Source organism: Eublepharis macularius, chromosome 2 (assembly GCF_028583425.1).
Source record: "Eublepharis macularius isolate TG4126 chromosome 2, MPM_Emac_v1.0, whole genome shotgun sequence".
In the NCBI taxonomy this organism is placed as follows: Eukaryota; Metazoa; Chordata; class Lepidosauria; order Squamata; family Eublepharidae; genus Eublepharis; species Eublepharis macularius.
Window position 1 is genome coordinate 166,508,879 of NC_072791.1, and position 22,378 is coordinate 166,531,256.

Sequence of the window (22,378 nt, forward strand, 5' to 3'; positions counted from 1 at the left end):
TCCCATGAAGCTGTTATTGCCATACATAGAGAATGCTGGGAAGATTTGCTCTCAAATCCCCCACATCATTCTTAGTTTGGCCCTTATTAAGAAGCCAATGTGGAAGAAGCCATTGGTAATTTATTTATTTAATTGCATTCAGTTTATTTAATTGAAGGCAGTTCCTCAGTGAAAAAAAAAAGACTAATAATGTATCTCAGAAAATAAAATCAGCATGCATCATCATTAAAAGCTTGCTAAGTCCAACCTCTTCTACTGAAACACTTGCAGCAGAGCAACTGAACAGGACTGGAAACATCCCATGGAGGCAAATTCTTAAAGCAAGGATTCCATAACAAGAATGATTTTGAGTTCAGATATAAAAGTGTTATATAACAGTCTGGGAGGAGGCATGGTATAGCCTGATGTCATCACATCTCAGAAGCAGGGTTGGTACTTGGATGGGTGACCATCGAGAAAGACTTTGCAGAGGAAGGCACTGGCAAACCACCTCTGCTTCACACTTGCCTTGACAGCCCCTTTCTGGAGTCGCCATAAGTCAACTGCAACTTGAGGGCACATACATCACACATACGTAACAGTCAGAGATGCTAAATCACAGCTTGACCTTTTCTGCACCCTTAGGTCTAGCATTACTAATGCCAGATCACATTGTATCATTTTAGCCAACATATCGAGGCTCCAGGATACCTATGTACAACTCTTGTGCTGCAAATTAAAATTAACTGGGGTTCGTTTATATCCCAGCAGGGACAAACATAAAAAACATAAAAAGGCATATCAAAATAACCCACATTTGTCACTCTTTCCAGAACTAGTTTTCCATTGCCAAGAATGAGACAACACCCAGCGTCTGAGTACTCAAAACATATTTAAATATCAGGACTAATAACACAATCCTATACAGAGCTACTCCAGTTTAACCACTGAAATCAATTGGGTTAGACTGGAGTTACATCATAGGATCACTCTGTAAGTCTATCAACCACTTGAAGACTTTAGCTGCTTTCACATACTATGAATAATGTACTTTCAATCCACTTACAAAAAACTTTAGCAATCATTTGCAAGTGGATTTTCCCATTTCTCTCAGTAAAATCTAGTTGCAAAGAGCACTGAAAATATATTTTTCAGTTTGTGTGAAAGCAACTTTTTAAAATGACTATTCATCAAAACTTTAATTTATGTAAATTACTGATTCCTTGATTAACTTTAAATTAATATGGGTTTTATCAAAACCTCAGCGCAGTTGCCTTCTACAAAGTACTGGAGTGTGGCTTTAGCTTCTGCTATGTGTAATTACAACTTCAGCAAAAGCTACCACTCCTCATTACATTAATAAATAACAACGAGTGTAATACAGCCTAAACAAACAGGCCTGAGTAACTGTTCTCTTCTGATAGCAGAATTGCCTTAAGATGTTGAACAGCTTACCTACTATTATCTAGGAAAAAGCAGCTCTTCAAGAAAACATTGTTCATGCTCAAGGGCAGTCTTAGTGATTCTGGGATCCTGGACAAAAGTCCAGGATGGGTCCCCAGAATCACTGCCAAGCAAGGGGCTCCTGCCTCCACCCATATAAGGTGGGCATGAGCCATCACTAGCACCAGAAGGCAGCTACCTGAGCCCCAGACAGGGCAAGGGCAAGTGCTGGCAGATGCAAGTGGCAACAGGAGCATGCTCCTCTTCTTGTTCCCCCTCTCCTAGGGGGCTGGGCCACAGGCAGTAAGTCCTTCTCAATATGTAACCTGAATTCTGACTCATATACTCTGAATTGTCCTGATTTGGATAACCCAGGCAAGCCTGATTTCGTCAGATGTCAGAAGCTAAGTAGGGACGGCCTTGGTTAGTAATGGGATGGGAGACCTCCAATGAAGACCAAGGTTGCAGAGACAGGGAATAGCAAACCACCTCTGTTAGTCTCTTGCCTTGAAAACTTCAGCAGGGGTCACCATAAGTCAGCTATAACGACGGCACTCTCCTCCGCCATACTCTGAATGAGCTTCTGTTGCCAAAAACATGGAAGACTATTCATTGTCTTTCTCTGAAATGAATCACTTTGATTGAAGCCCACGAAGCTTTAGCTGAACCTCCAAGAATCTCTGCTGACTATGCTTGTCTGTTCTTTCAGGGGCTGTGATCCAGGCAGCTTGAGGTCCTTACACAATGAGAAAATGACAACATTGCAACAAAAATAAACTGTAATGTAGTGTACTTACCTACAATTGTTAGGTTAACCTGGGCTTGTCTGCTGCCCTGTTTGTTTTCCACCACCAATGTGTAACATCCACAATGTTCCTGCTTCGTGGAGGAAATAGTTAGTTTACTACTGTTCTCAGCATTCTCAATTTTGATGTGTTCATTCTCTTGGATCTGTCAAATTAAAGGGGGAGAACAAGACACGCATTCTGAAAATGTATAAAGTCAACCAGGAATTTCCTCACAGAACTTATCAACAGAAAAAAATTATGTCTGATTGGCCTGACTTGTATCTCTTTCCCCTGTCATCATGAAATCTTCCCTCCATCAGCTATTATGCTTATTTCTGGTAGCTTGGATCCCTAATCAATAAAATTTTCTCTCACTACAAAATGGATTGTCATATTAAGGATTATTACATTAAGAAACTTTTAAAAATTATGACTTCTATTTACCTGATCTGATAAAAATTTAGGACTGTGATAGAACATATCTTCTAAAAAAATGAAGTTTGCAGAACCAAAATTTACCATAAATATAAGCTGTGTATCAAAGATTAATCTTAATTGTTTATAAAAACTAAATCTATTTTTCAAGTCATCCTCAGGGAGAATTAACATTTATAGATCTATTCATTTAAACCTTGCACTGAGAACAACTGATTTTATCTTTCTAACTTTGTACACTTTTTCAAATAAGGCAAACATGATTTGTTATAGCTGTGAGAACAGTGTCTGTCCAATCACAGCAAAATCTTTTGAGACATTATTTCCACATCCTCCTGCCCCAGGATTTAGGAATGAACTATGGGCTCATACACTACCTCTGATCTCCTTCAAACCCAAACTGGTAAATTCCATCTCTATGAGCTACAAGAGATTAATTACACGAGGACAAGCATGTGATGGGAGTCGCAATGTTAGCCAGGAAGCTGAGTTTTAAAAGAGATTGGAAGGCTTTGTCAATTTCCCCTCTCTACAAAGCCAGGGAGATGGCTGCTCAGAGGGTTTGTTAATTTCCTTTTTGACTCCCTAAGGCGCTGTCAGTTTCACCTCCCCTTTCAGGAGGAGAAGAGGAAATAAACAAGCCCTGGGAGCAGCAATCTACCTGGCTCTGTAGAGAGGGGAAATTGCCAAAGCCTTCCGATCTCTTTTAAAACAGCTTCCTGGCTAACGTTGAGATTCCCTTCACGTGCTCCTCCTCGTGTAATTCATCTCTTGTAGTTTAGCTCTATTTGACCATGTGAGTTCTCTTTCTCTTGCAATGGATTGACTCAATAAAGGAAACCATGGGCTTCAGTTTGCAAGACCTAAGCAAGGCTGTCAATGATAGGACATTTTGAAGGGCATTAATTCATAAGATAGCCACAAGTTGAAAGTAACTTGATGGAGCACAGTACAGAACACACAATGAGCTCACTCTCAATGCAAAGTCAATACCCAGATAAAGAAATATCTTTCATTTAAAGAGGGGATCACTAGATTCAGGTATCTGATTCAACAAGAAGCAAGAAGAGTAGGAGATTGGGTAAGTTAGATAAACAGCATTCAAAATGAGGCCTATTCATCTTCTCCCATACATTCTCGCTCAGGGATTGAGAAAAAATGGAGTGGCCCTCTTGATTGTTCCATCAACCAAAGAAATTCAGTTAGTGGGGCCTTATGGAACAATTTCCCCAGAGAAGTGCATCTGTCCCCTCACTCTCTATCTTCAAGAGGTAGCTGAAGACTCTTTTGCTTAAGTTTGCCAACCTCCAGGTGGAGTCTGGAGATGTCTCAGAATTACAGCTGATCTCCAGATGACAGAGATCAGTTCCTCTGGAGAAAATGGCTGCTCTGGAGGGTGGACTCTATGGCATTATGCTGCATTGAGGTCTCTCCCCTCCCCAAACTCCACTCTCCTGAGGCTCCACCTCCAAATCTCCAGGATTTTCCCAACCTGTAATTGGCAACCCTAGTTATTTAAGATGGCTTTTGTTTAGCCACTTTTTAACATATTGGTATTTTAACTGTGTTTTTAATGTATTTTACATTTGTTTTTTTTATTTTATACTGTAATCCGCCTTGAGTTCCTCTAAAGTGGAAAAGTGGCTAATAAATTACTTAAATAAATAAATAAATAAATAAAATACTCCCAGTCACAGTTGCATGAAGATGAAGAGGAGGAAGTAGTAGCCACTTAGAATTATGAACATTCAGGCCTTGTTTATACATTACATTAAAATATTGTTCACATCCAGATCCCCCAGAATTGGCAATAGCGTTGAGGTTTTCTCAGTTAAAATTATTGAGTTACCCAAGAATAATTTTTCTGGGCCTGGTACAAACTAGTATAATTTCCCCACACACAGGCCCATCACATGAGTCAAGAAAAAAAATTATTTTCAAAATATACCATATCATGGAAATTAGCTTGCCGCCCAGGCCATCAGCCCCGGGGCCCTGTAAAGTGTACCCATTGCCCTATATTTTATCCTTACTCTCAGACCTTCAGCTTTACTGTTTCAAATGGGAAAACATCACAGTAGGAGACCATATCACTACATTAAGTGTTGCTCTATATTTGAATCAGCTATTGAACTTGCTATGGATACACCTATACTTTCTAAGTATGAATGGCAGACGTATATCCTTACAACACCTGTATATATTAGCCAGAGAGCCATAGTCTAATCAAGGTACCCAGGAGATTACTGAGCCTTTCTAGTCACTGTGCAAACCATAGATGCTAAAATGCTAACATTTCACGACATGTTAGTATCAATTCCATGTTAAAAGTACTCGAAAAAATAAACAGACCTAACAGACTAGTCAATGCTATCAGCCATTGATTGTTGTTAATCTGCAAATGCTTCAAATTCCCAAAACTGGAGAGAGCAAATAAATCACCTAAACAAAAATGTAGATCTATTCCATTTCAAAAGGCACCAAGTTCAGTTTGGCAACGTAAGTCAGCAAGTATGTTGCATGCTTTGAAATCTCTCTCTCTCTGGAGCCAAGATGACAGCCACAACACAAAATGTGAAGAATACTTAAAACTGGATTTTGATGAAGATTAGGCAATAAGGGCCATCAAGAAGACAGATGCTTCACTGTAACTGCAAAAAGCAGCACAGTGTGTTCTAAGCGGGAAAACAGACTGCCGTGTCACTGACCTCCTTCCTAACCCATTTCCTGTTAGGTAAGTGCTTCTACAGTTCATCTACTGAGTTTCATTAAAAATGAAGATGATTTAGCTTGGCTTTTCCTGCCATACATCTTAAACCACAGGAGGTCTGCTGCAAAGACCATTTTGGCAAAACAGCACAAAAGCCAGCCTGAAGCAGCTGATCCTGCAGGACTAGTAATAAAAACATAGTATCTTGGAAAGGAAGGCAGCTGCTCATTTTAGCTGTTTTTTAAGTGAAACTTTAGTAAGACTTTGCAGTTCCTCAACAATGATAGGCAGATCTCAATTCACACAGTTCTAATAGAAGAAGCCCAAATATCTACTCTAAATACAATTCCTAGACAATTATCAGAGAACTGGTGTGTATATTCAATCAATTTCCGCAGGATGAATTCATCTTGTGTGGTGCTTGAGGGTGGGTGGGATAGTGAAGTGTTTACTGAAAGCATCCAACCTGATAGTGAGACAAGCAGATCCTGAAAAAGTGGCTTAAGATATAATTAAAGTCGTAGCCTTGCAACTAGCCAGAAACAGCTGCTGGAGTAAGAAGCCAGAAGAAGTGGCTGAGGTTGCAAGGCCAGAGCATCAGCTGGAGCATCATGCAGCAAACAACACTGAGAATACTGGAAATGATTGATTAGCACTGCAGATCGGTAACCTCCTCAACAAGAAACGTCCATGCAAAAAGAAGACATTTTTATTTTTAGCCTTCTGAGGGCTGGTCATCTCCTCTGCTTATCCTGGATACTTAATTTAATTTTTGGCGCTGTTCCAGTATGCTCCTTGGTTTTAAAGGCTTGGGATCCCAATTCTCCTACTGGTCTCAACTATTTTTGTTATCGTTACTCCTCCCTTTGTCTCCTGTCTGAGTTTGAATTCTGCTCAGTCAAGGAGAGACTATGTGACACACTGTCATGGAAGAAAACTAATATTTCAGCAGTTTACCCATTCTGATCAAACAACAAACAAGCATACACTGCCTAAAGGTAGTTACAATGCTGCTTCTGCAGCAGGAAGAAATGAAAACATATTTGTTGAACATAAAGGAATCAGGTAGAAATAACAGAGACAAAGGAAATTACAAAAATGAAACTGTGTATTTAAATGTGCCTCCCATGAGAGCAATTACTGACAAGCAGAACACTGAGAGCAGTAAATGGCTCTCTTTCTCTCTTTGATCCCGGAAGTTAAATGAAAACAGCACCTGTCTGACTCACAGGCTGTTCCCTGAGGCATGGTGAAGAGCATTGCTGCTAACTCAAGATGTGAAGACTGGCCGTTTTCACACATCTTATGAGCTCCGGTACGTTGCGCAAAGCTCCTGCAAGGACAGCGTCTTCCTGGCACGATTTCCCGGTTCTCACACAGAATCACGCCAGGAAGACACTGTCCTTTCGGGAGCTTTGCGCAACGTACCGGAGCTGGTAAGATGTGTGAAAATGGCCTGTCTTTGCCTGCTTCCACACCAGGCTAGGATGGAATGAAAAGTTATATCTACTGGTATTAATGAGAATTCTCATGGGCAAAAAGGAGAGGGAAGAGCCTGCTAGCAAAAAATAATTTTTATAAGAGAAAGGGTTTTTAAAAAAATTATTATTATTACGTATTGTGAGACACTTCACAGAGCTTCATAAAGAAAACAAGAGAGGTTCCTGCCCCGCTAATGACTCCAAGGGAAAAATGGAGCCTTGGTCAAAAAACACCTGACGAGGTACCAAAGAGTTTCTTATCAGTACTTTTAAACTCACAGATACAAAACACCATTACTGATTGGCACAGATCCCTCTTGTCCTGCTTCAACACAACTGTTTTGCTGGGTCTTTGTAATCTGTCTTGTGTCCCAATGAGAAAGGTGGATTATAAATAACACAAATACCTTTTTAAAAATGCTACAGAATTCTTGATGCCAGTGTTTTGGTATGGTAAGGCTCTTTGTCCAAACTGATGGGGATGTAATGTTAGTTTTTTTAAAAAAATGCACCTGGCTGCAAATGCAGGATGTTAGTCCTAGCTAACATGAACAGTCTACAAACACAACTCTTTTCCCCCCGATTCGATCCCTTTTCATGCAATCCATGATTCAAATTGTGCACAAGAAGGACTGTGTTACCTGCTTCCGGAATTTCATCCAGGTACATGTCAAGGGTGCACTTCCTGTAACTTTGCATAATAGTTCCACTGATTCTCCAGCCCGAACTTTTTGGTCTTCTGGGAACTGAACAATCTGAGGGGGAAGAGCTGATAGAAAGAGTGTTTCCTTTAGAGCTAAGATTCTCAGAGGTACAAGGTGTCACTAGGGGAGAGACAAGCTTGTCCTCAGCCTGATAGTCCCATTTTTATACCATAGCTGTGCTGTTGGAGACCTTAAAGTTCTCGAGTTCATGTGGCTCTACTTTTCTCTGTTTCTACTGATGTGGGATATATCTAATTTAACCTTCTGTGCTCATAGATAATTTTTCAACATTATCATGTGACTATATTCAAGTGGACTCATTAAAGAAGGATTAGCAATCAAGTCAGGTTTTCAGAGTTACAGCCCAGAGACTGCAAACACTCAACAAAAATCTGGTCTTTTCATCGATCAAAAAGTGTTTAACTGCATACTTGCATGATTTCAATGCAGCCCACCCATTAATATTAGTGGATCTCATTTACTATAATTCACAATCAACTCACAAAGTCTCATAGCAGCTAGAAGATATCTAGTACTTTAACTGGTAATATAAAGGTTCTGATCAGATAAAAAATAAGACTAATTGCTCATCAGAATGATCCCTGAAGTCATGTTTTCTATCTGCCTCAGATTGAAAAAAAAATAAAAGTGTGGCAGTCATGCATAAAAACATGGGCAGTGTGTCACTTGTGGATTGTCTTCAACTTGGTGGGTCATCTGCAGCACAGAGAAAGGTAGACTACAAATCAATATAAATAAACTTCAGTGTGAGGGTACTTCTTGCATTGCTGGAAATCAATTAGCACAGAATATGCTTCTAATTTGGGTAGCTGCATATTTAAAATAACAAATAGATCTGCAACTGCTTTTAGTTCAACTTGTTTCTTGACTTAGACAGATTTATTGTAGCACACTAATATTGGGAAAATGAAAAGAACTCCACAGATACCAAATATATGGGGGAAAATAACTGAGAAATGCTATCCTGAACCACCCACCTCATAACTGACAGCCTTCGCAAGAGCATACAAATAAATACAGTTTATAATGTGTTTCAAGGTAAAATTTCAATATTTATTGTTCTTCATATTTGTATTAGCATTTCAGTCAATACCTGCTTTAGGTGGGGTCTTTGGTGCTGGTTTCTTCTTTACAGTTGCCTCACCTAAAGAGAAAAACAAATTAAGAAATGAGTTGTTGGTTTAAAAATGCTTTTTTGTGATAAACAAGGGTTTTTTTTTAATGTACATTCCTGTTCTGCTTATTCATGTACATTTTACTTGGGCCAGTGATTAAAAGATGCTGCTGTAAGAGACTCCTGGTATGAAAGTGAATTGTGTGAATGAGCCACTATGAAGTAAGTCTCAGATGGATGTAGTGGAGGTGAATGGACTACAGATACAGTGCCTTGAGACATTACAGCTGTTTTACACACAATGATTTTGCAAGTAAGTAAAACCTTTATTAGGCATTGCCAATTGCTACATAACTAAGTAGCACAGTATCAAGAATGGCACAAATAAATATTCAAAAACTTTAAGAAGAGGAGAAAAAAGTTATCCTTTACTATAATTCACAATCAACTCACAAAGTCTCATAGCAGCTAGAAGATATCTAGTGCTTTGATTGGTAAAATAAAGGTTCCGATCGGATAAAAAATATAAGACTAATCGCTCATCAGAATGATCCCTGAAGTCATGAAAAAGAGGGCTGATTATAGAGTTCCTCAAATCAGTATAAAGATTACAACAAAACATGAGATAGATATTCAGGACATCCAGCCCTGTATGGCCAGACTCTTTCCTGATGGGAAGTTTTTGAATATCTACTATGAAGAATCGCTGAAGGCAAAATATTAAACCTTGCAAGCACAAAATCCCTATGGATTTGTGGGGATTTAAGGTGTGATAAGTAAGCAGCTGGGACCCCATAATCTGGCACTATACACCAGGGGAGTGTGTTTTAGTTGCTAATGAATACAAAACTTATATCTCAATGTCCAACAATCTCTGACACAGAAAACTAAAGGCTTATTGTTTTCCCAATCCGATTAATTTTGCGCAAAATTAATCACGACCAATTACTTGAGTCAGATAACATGATATGCACGTAACTGGATAATAAAATAAAAAACAGAGGCACAACCAAATTTCAAAGTCTGAATCCAGGCTCTAGCTTCCAAAAATCCCAGTTCAGTTTCTTAACACATGACTGCATATCCTATACCATTTGGAACACTCAAAATATGATGCAAAAAAGAAGCCTGAATCTTCTCAACAAGATGATTGAATGCACTAACCCAAGCAGGGACCTTGTACAGTAACTGGGCAACAGATTTTGCATTAAATATTCAAAGGGCTTCAAGCATGTGTTGATCGCCATGAACGTAGTAAAAACATACCACTGTGGATATGCTGCAATTAGCCAAATTAAGTGTATATTTGTGTTGGGTTGTCCAACTGTTATTACATTGGAAGTTTACTTCCAAGTATCTGTATTGCCTTACTTGTTCAATAACATTAGCATTGACTCTCCAGCAAAAACACTTCCACGTCTTTGAAAATACTCTAATTTTGGATTTTTCAAAGTTAAATAATATAACAGAGTTGCTGTCAGCCACAAATGTGGACAATGAGCACATAAGGCCCAGTTGTGTCTGAGATGATACCACAACATCATGTGTGTACAGTAATTGTGGGATAAGATGGGAGCCAGGTTTAGGAAAATGGCCATCCACTATTGTCAAAGCAGGTGCTAGGTCATTCATAAATAAGTTAAAAAGATAAAGGGCCAAAAACCCTCTTGTTTAACCCCCCGATTTGTAGGAATCTCATTTGCTACTTCACCCTACAAACTGTGGTGCATTTTAGACACGGGCATGAACAGGGGAAAAAAATGAATATAGTGTTCGTTGTTTGTTGCCATCCATGAACAACGAACATTGATGAACATGATCCTGTTCACAAACATGTTCATTGTTTGTGGGGGCCAGCAGGCTCTCCTCCAGCCAATAATAAATAATAGCTTGGCCCCAGAGCCTGGCAGCAGCCCTGGAACTTGAAGGGGTAGATCCCTACCACACCACTCCCAGAAACCCTACCTGAGCAGGTAGCAGGAAAGGTACCAATAATAAATAATAGCTTGGCCCCAGAGCCTGGCAGCAGCCCTGGAACCTGAAGGGGTAGATCCCTATCCCACCACACACAAAGAAAATTCAAGATAAATTGGGCTTAGATTGGGGTTTCCAGGGCAACAGCAGGAGTTCAAACAGAGTTCAGACAATCCCTGCCTAAATTGCCAAGGGAATTGATTGCAGGTGCCAGGCTGTCTGGCTTGACGAACAGCAACGAATGAGGCTTGCAATGACCACCTGTTTGTTCAGAATGGGGCCTCACAAACAGCTTGTTCATGAACAGCAGATTGGGATGTTCGTGGGTTTTTTAAGTTCATATTGCTGTTCGTGCCCATCTCTAGTGCAATTGACACCTAGCTGAAGAATACAATTTATGGATAAGAAAAAGTAATTTTTTGTCCATTTTTGTCCAGTTCCTGTTCAATTTATTCTTCAAAAAGTTCCTGGGGATAGAATAAAAAAACCCTTTAAATAAAAAAAACAGAAAACAACTTCTTGCTACCTGCACCACTATATTTCTCAGGCCAATGGGTAAGAGTAACACAATGGTCAAGTGTAGATCTATCAGGACAAAAACTGATCTGTTCCAAACCAAAAAAGTTTTGGTCATTCACCCAGGAAGAGAGCTTATTCAGCAAGTGTCTCGCATAGAGTTTATCTACACTTGACAAGAGACTTATTGAGCAATAATTCCCAGGGATTTTGAGATCACCTTTTTTGAAAATTGGAACCACTATAGCCTTAGTCCAGATTTCAGGCACGCTCCCAGTTTTATCAATAAGAGTGAAGAGGGTAGCCAAAGGAGAGGCCCTTCATTCTAAGTGCTTCTTAAATAGTTCAGAAGGTAGATCATGTGTGTCCAAGGCCTTCCCAACCTTCAAACAAACAAACGTTTAATTTCATTTAGAGCTAAAGGGGGCCATTCTGGAAGATCATAGGGGATAGAATCTACACACAGTAGATATGATGGAGACAACTGGCTATCTAGAGGATGCAGACCTAATAAACCAAACCAAAACTATGTAATGTTTTTGTATTTCTGCTGAGGGCTGCCATTCTACCTTCATCCCAGAAGGTCAAAGGTGAAAACTAATGCCAGCTCCACCCAGCACCACTTTATGTATCCAAATCTGCCTGGCATTTGATACCAGGAACAGATGAGAGGGAAAGAAGGACGAAAGGGTAGAAGGAACACCTTTATCAGCTGTACCATCTTGCTGAGAATTTGCTTTTTGTTGCAAACTGCTTTAAGTTCCTTCATGGAGAAAAATGAGCACAAATATTTAAATAACAGTGCAATGCTATACAGAGTTACTGCATAAGTCCTGCAACATTTTTCTTTCTTCCCTCCTCCCTTTTTTAACACCCAGACTGGTGGAAGCATTTTGAAGAACTCACAAGCTTGCACACTGTCATGTGTTACATTGGTTGATCCTAATGAAAATGTGTCCTTTAATGGCATTTGCTTTTAAATTATGTGTGCACTGCTTGCTCTTAAATAAAACCTTCCTCTACCAGGATATAAGACAAATGGATGATGGGGTCTCAGATGCTTCGCTAATGAGTTAGGGACCATAGACTTCATCACTATATTGCTTTACATATTATCTGTTGCTTTAAATGTGTACCCCTATGTATCACTTGTGCTCCATGTTGTCTAATATTAGTCCTAGAATTATGTTGTTTCAATATTTTTTTCTACTCTGTATTGGATTCTTGCTAATACTATGTCTTTTAAACTTGTATCTATTTATCCTATTACTTTGTTTATGGAAATGTTCTTGATACTGTATTGAAATGTACTTGATACTGATCGTACTAATCTCATACTGTGTAATCCATCTTGAGTCTCAGTGAGAAAGGTGGACTATAAATGACATACATACATACATACATATTAATCTCCCACAAAATCTTTTACTCTCCTAAAACTTCACCACCACATCAGCATTAATTTTTTCTCCGAAACTCTACAAGGCACTCAAAGCCTAGTATCTGTTGGGGTAAGTGTATGTGTGCACCGTTCTCAGAATGTATTTGTACTTTTTTAGGGTTAGGGTTGGAGAAAGAAAGGACATCTCTTTGCCCAACTTACCTATTGATTCAATTGCTTAGAATCAAGCTAATATGTTTTTTAAAAAACTGATTGAAATTTGCGTATCATTATAGACTGGCATCACAGCAGGACAGGTTTACATTTAGTCATACACTGGGGGAGGAAAAGTTCTTCTGTGGGATTGCAGCTATGGAACATTTTGCCATGTCTCAAAAGTTACATAAGGAAAGATGCTCAGAAGTTCTCTGAATTTATCTGCATCCCAGTATCCCTTGTTTCCCTTTTCAGGCATTTTACTAAAAATAGCAACATAAGACTCCCGTCCCAGCTACTCCTGCTTCTCCGTAAATAGTTCCCTGCACAGCCTGAGTCTCAGGAAAACCACCAAGTGAAAAACTGCAAAGGCTGGAGAGTTTCTGAGCAAAGCTCAGTGACAGGCAAAATTAACCTATTCAGGGTTAATTCACAAGTAAGTATCACAGAGGGACTGCTCTTCATTCCGGCTGGGAATGTGCACACCCTTTATGAAGCACACTCTTGTTGCATTTTGTCCTGTTTAGAGGGTAGCATAAACCCACAGGCAACTAGTGTCAACACACGGTAACCTTACTAAATATATTATGTTTTCTATTGGTTTTAAATTGATGTAATTGTTGTGAAATGCATTATGCTCTTAATTGAAAAGTAAGTTTAAAAATCAAATGAATAAATATACATCCTTACTACACAGGAAACTAAGAGCAACTGCTTTAATGTGTAGGTAAGCCCCTGGTGTGTTAATAATACCCTAGAGTACACTAGAGTAGCACAATCCTTGACAAAGGACAATTTGAGTCAAAGGTAATGCAGGTAAAGACCAAGAAAGGGTAGAGGTGGATAAGTAAATGCTACTTGGCAGCAGAAAGTACAGTAGTTATAAGAGACTCAGGAAATGCTTCACAAAAGAAGAGACACTTACGGGAAGATCTAAAAAATGAGAGTGAGATTTTTTGACTTCCTGATATAATACAACTCAGTAGAAACACTACCATAGAGCAAGCAATACCAGAGGAATACAAATGGTTGCCTACCAATACAAAATTAAAATACTTGTTCAGGCCAACATGGTGTAATAGCTAGAAGACTCAGGTTCAAATGCCAAGATTGTCGTGAAAGTAAAAAAAAAAAAAAAAAGGAGGAAAGACCATATACACCGCTCTAAGCAACTTGCAGTAAGGGCAGGACTAAAAATATGTAATGGAACAATCTAATATGCAAATACAAGTATTAAAGGACCAATATGTATTTACTTATTTAAAGCAAAGTAGCTTTAAGTGATAGAAGGTGTACATAGTTCATTACCTATCTGTAGCCTGCTCCTTTCTCCAAACTCCCATCCAAATACCACCCCCCAACTGGACAGTTCATTAAGATGGTTCATATGAGCAAAAGCAAATAGCCACAGGCACCACATACTAGCACCTTTTATTAACAGCTACCCAACTCAGCAGAATTTTCATGGGATACCAGACTTTCAAAAAGCTCCCATGACATAAGTGAGAGGAGCTAAAAATAATTTTTAGAAGGAATTTCACGTATAATGTTCTATCCTCAATAAAAATCATAAAGAATGTTACTGATGAGTCAAAGAACCAGCCAGAATCAGGTTTTCTTGTGCTTTATACATTTTAAAAGAGGCTCCAAGCAAACAACTTTTAATAACTTCAGCTGCAGGAATCAATGCCCTCCTCTCCATTATGCCATAGCAAAGCTTTTCAAAATAGATTTTCCTAGCACCCAGGGCATAGAGGGCCATCCTATTAGAAATAAAAGGGTCTGTATCTGAAAGAATAAAATTTAATTTATCAAAGTCAGACAGAAGATGGAGACCAGATAAAATATTCGTGAGAAATTCCCCCCTTGGTTCCTGGTATAAGGGACAATTTAAAACACACTGTAGTGTGGTAAGTCCTCAGTTGAGGTTCCACAGATATATATCCGTTGATCGATGGGTTTTTTTTGGAATCGCCCGAGTAGCATCTCAGTTGGCATAGAATTAATGACGTAAATGCTACCCTAAGCTTATAGACTGTGATATCAGTCAGATAATGTGCTCTAATGTGGTCTTTTTTGATGGTTTTATACCATGGGGCAAATTTTGTTTTACTGATTAAAAAATTGTCAATTAGGGCATCCTCTTTGTATACCCATTCCCTTAAGTCAACATTGCTTCCCAAAGGTTGGAGTAATTCCTCTGGGACAGAATATCTAGATGCAATGCCATTAAGGAAGGCCGACCGTGTTTTATCCTTGTTTTGCAGCTGGTGATAGCTCAAATAACTCAAATTACTGAAGGAACCAGGGTTCATTCGTTGGTATTTTTTCTGCAATTTGAGAATCGCTAAATGGGCACGTGCTCTGATCGAGGGGAGACCAAGTTCTGCCCATAGCAAGGCAGCTGGTGTCCCTTTTGGCAGGGCTAGAACATGTCTCATGAAAAATGTTTGAATTATTTCCAAATTGCTAAGTGTTGGTTCCTTCCACCCCCAGATCTCAATTCCAATGAGTAATGACTTTAGAAACAAAAAGCTTTATGTATTGTCGAAGGCTTTCACGGCCGGAGAACGATGGCTGTTGTGGGTTTTCCGGGCTGTATTGCCGTGGTCTTGGCATTGTAGTTCCTGACGTTTCGCCAGCAGCTGTGGCTGGCATCTTCAGAGGTGTAGCACCAAAAGACTGAGAGATCTCTGTCTTTTGGTGCTACACCTCTGAAGATGCCAGCCACAGCTGCTGGCGAAACGTCAGGAACTACAATGCCAAGACCACGGCAATACAGCCCGGAAAACCCACAACAGCCAAAAAGCTTTATGGCTGGTGCTATCAAGAAACCACCCTTAGAGTAGTACAATCTCATTTTGCTCCTATGGTCTTGAGCGCTGATATAAGCTTTATATGGGCATCCCATTTCAGGGTCTCACTAAAAGTTAGACCTAGATACTTGTAGGTCCTACACTGTTCAATTGGGGTGTCCTGTATACTCCAATAATTTTTTTTGGTCTCTTACTAAATACCATTGCTTTTGTTTTTGTATAATTAATTGTTACATGTTCCTCTTTACAGTATTCACCCAGACAGTCTAACAGTCTCTTTAATCTAAGAGAAACTAGGACCATATCATCCATGTACAACAATACTGATACTTTCTGGTGGCCTAAGGTTGGAGCAACAAATTCTGGTCCAGATAGTTTCATGACAGTATCATTTAAGAATAGATTAAAGAGTAGAGGGGCTAGGACACACCCTTCCTTTACTTCCTTTTCTGTTGGGATTTCCTTAGTTAGGGAACCTGATATACCAACCCTGATTCGTGCGAATGTATCTGAATATAGCTTGCATATAAGAAGCAACAGTCTCTTATCTATGTTAGTCTGTGCAAGCTTCTCCCAAAGCTGTCCCCTATCTATCGAATCAAAAGCTGTGGCCAGATCAACGAATGCCACATATAAGGCTTTGGTTGGGCCAGCTGGAAAAGTGTTTGACTGTGATCTGTCATGCAATGGCCTCTTCTGAAGCCTGCTTGATTGGGGTGTAGTATGTTGTTGTCCCTTATCCAATCCTCCAATTTTTGGAGAAGATATTTACCATATAATTTGGAGACTGTGTCTAAAAGACTAATAGGCTGGTAGTTGTTTGGGTCTGACTTATTTCCCTTTTCGTAGATAGGGACCACTATGCTAGTCTTCCATCCTGCTGGAAAAACACCTGTGTTGTTCAGCTGGGAAAACAGTTTAACAAGTATTGGGGAACACAAGCTGGAAAATGTTTTTATCAGGTCTGCTGGGATCAGATCTTCCCCTGGAGATTTTCCTGACGCTAAGGAAGCTATTAGATACAACGAGCCATTCCGGTAGCATCTGCGCTTCTATGGCAAATGACCAGTTCCTTAATTTCTGTTTAGCTGGGAGTGGTGGAGATTGGTATATTTTCATAAAATGTTCATACTTAATATTCCCAGGAATTTGGGCTTCTATTTGAAAAAGAGATCTACGCATACCAAATGAGACTAACTCACAAAACCAGGATTCTTTCTTTTCAGCAACAGCCTGAGCCAGCTCATTCCATGATTGTTTGGCATGAGCAGCCTTTTTGCCTTTAAGCAAGATTTTATACTGAGATCTTAGTTTAGCTATATGCTGAACTCCAGAAATTTCCGTGCTACCTCATGTGATCTTCATGAACTTAGATATTTTAGCATCGAATGCCCTACATTCCTGATCAAACCAGCTGTTGCTGGGGTGCAGTTTTTGATTTGGAAGTTTGCTGTTGACAAGTAGCGGTTTAAGAGATTGAATTATCTCTTCATAATGATGGATTGTATTCTGATCTGAAACAAGCAAGGCTTGTTGTTCTGCTTCTAGAGTGGAGCTCCTTAGAGCTATTGCGACATCATTTTGTAGCTGTTCTGACCATTGGCGTCTCCTGGCAGTGGGCTGCATATCTTCATAATTTTCAGATATTGGCCTCAAAAAAATTCTGTTGCTAAAGTTTAATACTAGCTTTAATGGGCAGTGATCACTTGCTATACTTTCACCCATTTCAAAGTAATACACTTGATCTAATAGAGTTGGGGAAAGGGCTATATAATCAATTGTACTAGCATAAGCTGATGTTAAATATGTATAAGCGCCTCCTGATTTATCTAGTTTTGTCCCATGCAAGATGCACAGATTGAAGATAGCTAGCAGCTCAAGGAATTTTATACCAGGCTTGTTTGTTACATAATCTAATGAACTGCGCATAAGGAGAGATATATGGTCAGCAATTTGGGTATTTTAACCCTGCTGAATCTCAGAACTACTCGACCCAATCCTAGCATTACAGTCTCCACCAAGGATCCATTTTGAATTTGGATAGTGGAGCGCTAAATCCTCCTGTTGTAAATAACTGGTCCCATAGTCTTCCACGATCTTAGGCCTTCAAGCATTTTGGAGGCAGATAGACATTAATACACTGGAGGACTTCTATACTCCTAGATTCATATAGCTATACATTTCAATCTTCATATTTAGGCTCTTTAATAAGCAACTTGATATTTTAAAATGCTCAAACTGTTCTTGTTGAACAACAAATACTTCAGGGGGCATCAAGCCCTTCTTTAGGAAACATCAACTTAAGGAATTGTTCTGATTCTGAGACTGGATTTCTTTTTCGTAAAAGGGTTGGTCGTATATTATTTGCTGTTGTGCGCAGTTGATCACTCAAGTTGACCACAATTGCCCCTTATGCATCTTTACAAGGGAAGAGGCAGGTCAAGTTCTCACAAAAAGTCTCAGCAGAACATGAGCCAAGGGAGCAGCTCATCCTCTGCCCTCACCTTCTTCCATACACTCTTGTAACAGTTGCCACCCCTACATGGCACTTATTTATTTTATGACGAAAGGATACAGCTCTGCATAAACTTTCAGACAATGTTAGCTGAAGAATTTTGAGGGATATTACACTGACTCTCTTTCCCCTTTGTTGGCCTCCCAAAGGAGGACATAAAATTGATTCTAGCTGGCAGTCTTCAACTGGATCAGTGATAACCCTAAGTCCATGATTAATATCTAGGGGTGTGCAGCCCAAAAAGATTTGGGTTTCCTATTTTGGGTTTACCTGAAGCAGGAAAATTTTTTTGGAAATACCATAATTCCAAAGTGGTAAGCCGCTTTGGAATTATGGTATTTTTACTTGCTTCGGTATACTCCGTAAAAATTCAGAGCATACCTAAGTGAGAGGGAGCAACTTCCCCAACCCCACTCCACACACCCCGGGACAACCCCTCCACCCCCTACCCACTTACCTAGCTGTCAGGGAGGGTGATCAGTTGGGTGGTGGTCTGCTGCTGTATGGCGGCAGTGTGCGGCGGTGGCAGCAGCAAGTCAGCTGCAATGGCCTGTCTGGAGCTGGCTCCGCCTCCGCCACTGCTCTGCAGCCCCACAGGGTGGCAGGGAGGGCTGGAGCCGCCTCCTCCAGCCCTTCTTGCCCATCAAATGGCCATCACGTCTGCCATTTGAGGGGCAGGAAGGGCTTTCTCTGCCTCTGTTCTGTGGCCCCGCAGGGCGGCGGGGAGGGCTGGAGCCACTGCTGCCATCGACTACAAAGTAAGTGGGGGTGGGGGCTGGGGGTTCGGGCTAGGGGTGGGTTGATGTTTAAACGGCTCCACCACGGCTTGCAGGCAGCGGCAGGGCCCTTTAAACTCAGCCGCGAAACTTTCCGAAGCATTACGAATGCTTTGGAAAGCTTTGATTTGGGATTTCTGAATCGGGGCCAGATTGGGATATCCCGAATCTTTACGGATCAGGTCCAATTTGGGTATTTTACCTGAACTGGAAACCCAAAGCGCATATCCCTATTAACATCTTGCTCCCTTCAGGGTTTAAAGGTGCTACTGGACTCTTTACTATTTTGCTACTACAGACTAACATGGCTAACTCCTCTGGATCCTCAGGGTTTGAGTATCAGGATGGCTATGTGCCAGGGATTACACATTATGACCTTTAGTAACTTCCCTGGTTGTGTTTGAAATGCACATGAAATAGCATAGAAAGCTGTCACTTAGCCTGCGTGTTCAGAGACAGAATACCATCTAAATACTATTGGGCTCAAACAACACAGACAGACGGTTGCTTTCATCTAATACTTATCAACTTCTCAGAAGCATCTGGCTGGCACTACTGCAACAGATTGTTAAACTAGACAGACAAGTAAGACTGACCCAACAGGGATCTTCTCAGGTTCTTAATTTGCAGCTGGTACTGAAGAAGAGACCCTAACCTGGATAGCCTAAGTAAGCCTGAGCTTGTCACATCTCAGAAGCTACGCAGGGTTCACTTTGGTTAATAATTGAATGGGAGACCTCCAATGAAGGCCAGGGTTGCAGAGGCAGGCAATGGCAAACCAAGGGTCACCTTAAGTTAACTATGACTTGAGGGCACTCTCCGCCACACAGAAGGAGAGTAGCTCAGGCTGATAGAGTTCTTTTCTATTCTGTGATCAGAGTCTAAAGCACCGAAGTGGAATCGCGGGAATATGAACCCTGGGTGAACCAAATGTCAGAAGAAATGGAGGCAGGGACGGAGGAACATGCTACCTTAACCAATTTCTCACTGTCTCTCTTTTCACAGGCTGTCAAGTGAAGGTGAATGGCACAAGTTCCAACAAGGCAAGTCAAGTGATAGCAGAGGAGGACTGAGTGGATAGAGGGAAAACAGTGACCAAACTAATTCCCATTTATTTTATCTTACTTATCTCTCATTGAGAGTCAAGGCAGATTATTGAGTAAAGAAAGATGGAAAAATGTAATTACACAGCATAAGATATCAAATGAACAATGAAATAGGCCTGGAAATAAAAAAAATCAAAAGCATGCAAGCAACACGATCTCAAGTGCTTAATAGTACCAAAGCAGGATTACAGCTGAACATCAAGAAGACAAAAGACTACCAAGGAATCACATAGTTAAGTATGACAAAAACTGAAATTGTTAAAGATTTTCCATTCTTTGGCTCCATCATCAACCAAAAGGGAGACTGCAACCAAGAAATCAGAAGGAGAATGAGTCTTGGAGGGGCAGCCATGAAGGAATTAGAAAAGATCCTTAACGATAAGGAAGTGTCACTAGAGACCAAGATCAAGATAATTCATACTATGGTATTCACCATTACTATGTTTGGATATGAAAGCTGGAAAGTGAAAAAAGGCGACAGAAGAAAATTGATTCATTTGAAATGTGGAGCTGGAAGAGAGTTTTATAGAAACCATGGTCTGCCAAAAAGACAAACAAGTAGATTCTATATCAAATCAAGCTTGAATTCTTCCTAGAAGGTAAAATGACTAAACTGAGGCTATCATATTTTGGTCACATCAGAAGAAGGAAAAAGTGGAACAGAGAATAATGCTAGGAAAGGTGGAAAGCAATAGGAAAAAAGAAAGGTCCAAAATGAGATGGCTTGACTCAAAAAAGGAAGCCACAGCCTCCAGTTTGCAAGATCTGAGCAAGGCTGTTAATGACAGGACATTTTGATCATTCAGTTGATCATTCACAGAGTCAACATAAGAGAGCCAGTGTAGTCTAGTGGTTAAAGTGATGGACTAGGATCTTGGAGATCTGGGTTCAACTGCTCTGCCATGGAAGCTCATTGGGTACGTTGGACCAGTCATAAACTCTCAGCCTAACCTACCTAACAGAGGTTGTTGTGAGGAAAACACTGGGGACAGGAGAATGATGTAAGCCACTTTGGGTCTCCATGGGGGAGAAAGATGGGGTAGAAATGAAGTTTGAAAAAAGGTTGGAAGTGACAATGGCACATAACATTCACACAAGTCTTAATATGGAAAACTGCTCCAGAAATGGACAAAAATGTTTATTTCCCCCAAGGTATCATAGGAAAAGGGGGAGGGGTAAACTTGCTGTTATTGTAAGCCTCAGAGAAAGGGTCAATTATGAAAATATGGGGAGGTACCACCAAAACTTTGCTTAGAAATTCTTGAGAAGCATTTGTGGCCCATGTTTCTCTTGCAACAAAAGTAAAAATCAGAAAGGATGGTGAAATCCATTGGCTATATAAAAAACAGATGTACAGCAAAATTTAAATCAGATTCAAGTGAACTGACCACATTTTTTTAAAGCCTGCCTGAAAGAAAACCAGAATAAATTTTAGAAGTAGCATCAGAAGGTTGAAGACCTGCAAGAAAGCTTTGACTATTTTGGAATCATTTTGAGATTGCTCTTTTATAGTATGGAAAAGAGCATGTCTGGAGAGAGAAAAAGACAAAGTGTGTTTGCAGCAGCAAAGAGCCTACGTGGCTTCAACTGTCTAGATAAGTGGACATCATCTACTTCTATGTACAAGTAATCAATAAAGATCATCACCCTTCCATCTGGCCTTAGACAGCTATGCAGAATGCACTATAAACCAAACCCTCATGGAAAATTCTACTCTTTGCCAGTATGAACTCAGTCACAGGTTGTCAGAGTGGCATAAACTATGAAGTATAATAACTTGGCAGAGACTCAAGTAGCATACCTGACATAACCTTAACTGGGTGCTACAAAGGAATGGCTTGCGCAGCTAGGAAAAGAATCTCTACCACTCATACATACTATGGCAACTGGACTTTCACATGCCCATTCAGAAAGGAAAAACTATATATATACATAGTAAAACCTTACATATAGACCTTATATCAGGAAATGCTACTGATTGTTTGTTTACAAAATCTGGACTTTAATCTAGTGGTTAAGATTTGAATGAGAAATTCCTGAGGCATATGAAGAGGAAGGTCTTAAGGAGCACTAGTGATAGAACACAAAATTATGCATAGCAAGGCAAATGAATTTTTAAATGTTAATTTCCAGTTTACCTAGGGCAACAGTCATGACCGGACTAGGCTCCCTCGGACACATTCCAGGTCACTTTAAATGTACAGTTTTCATTAGTGGTGTGCAGTCTGATATTGCCAATCTGAAAAGATGCCCATTAGCTATATCTGATACTGCTCCTGCCTTCCTAATATATAGGTGTGACATGCTGTGCCATGTCATAACTTCTGGGAAAATCCAAAAGTGACATCATGTCATTCTAGGAATTGCTAGAAACCACAGAGTTTCTAGAGATTCCTAGAGAGA

At 40.0% G+C, this 22,378-nt stretch overlaps 1 protein-coding gene across 1 annotated transcript in view; it reads right to left on the reverse strand.

Moving 5' to 3' along the window:
* LOC129325276 (myosin light chain kinase, smooth muscle-like) overlaps positions 1 to 22,378 on the reverse strand; it is a 153,758-nt gene that overhangs the window by 48,948 nt on the left and 82,432 nt on the right. Inside the window, exons 14-16 of the mRNA XM_054972928.1 lie at positions 8,655 to 8,705; positions 7,478 to 7,605; positions 2,220 to 2,373 (exon numbers count right to left, since the gene is read on the reverse strand). Coding sequence (XP_054828903.1) covers positions 2,220 to 2,373; positions 7,478 to 7,605; positions 8,655 to 8,705 — 333 coding nt within the window. The remainder of the gene's footprint in view (positions 1 to 2,219; positions 2,374 to 7,477; positions 7,606 to 8,654; positions 8,706 to 22,378) is intronic.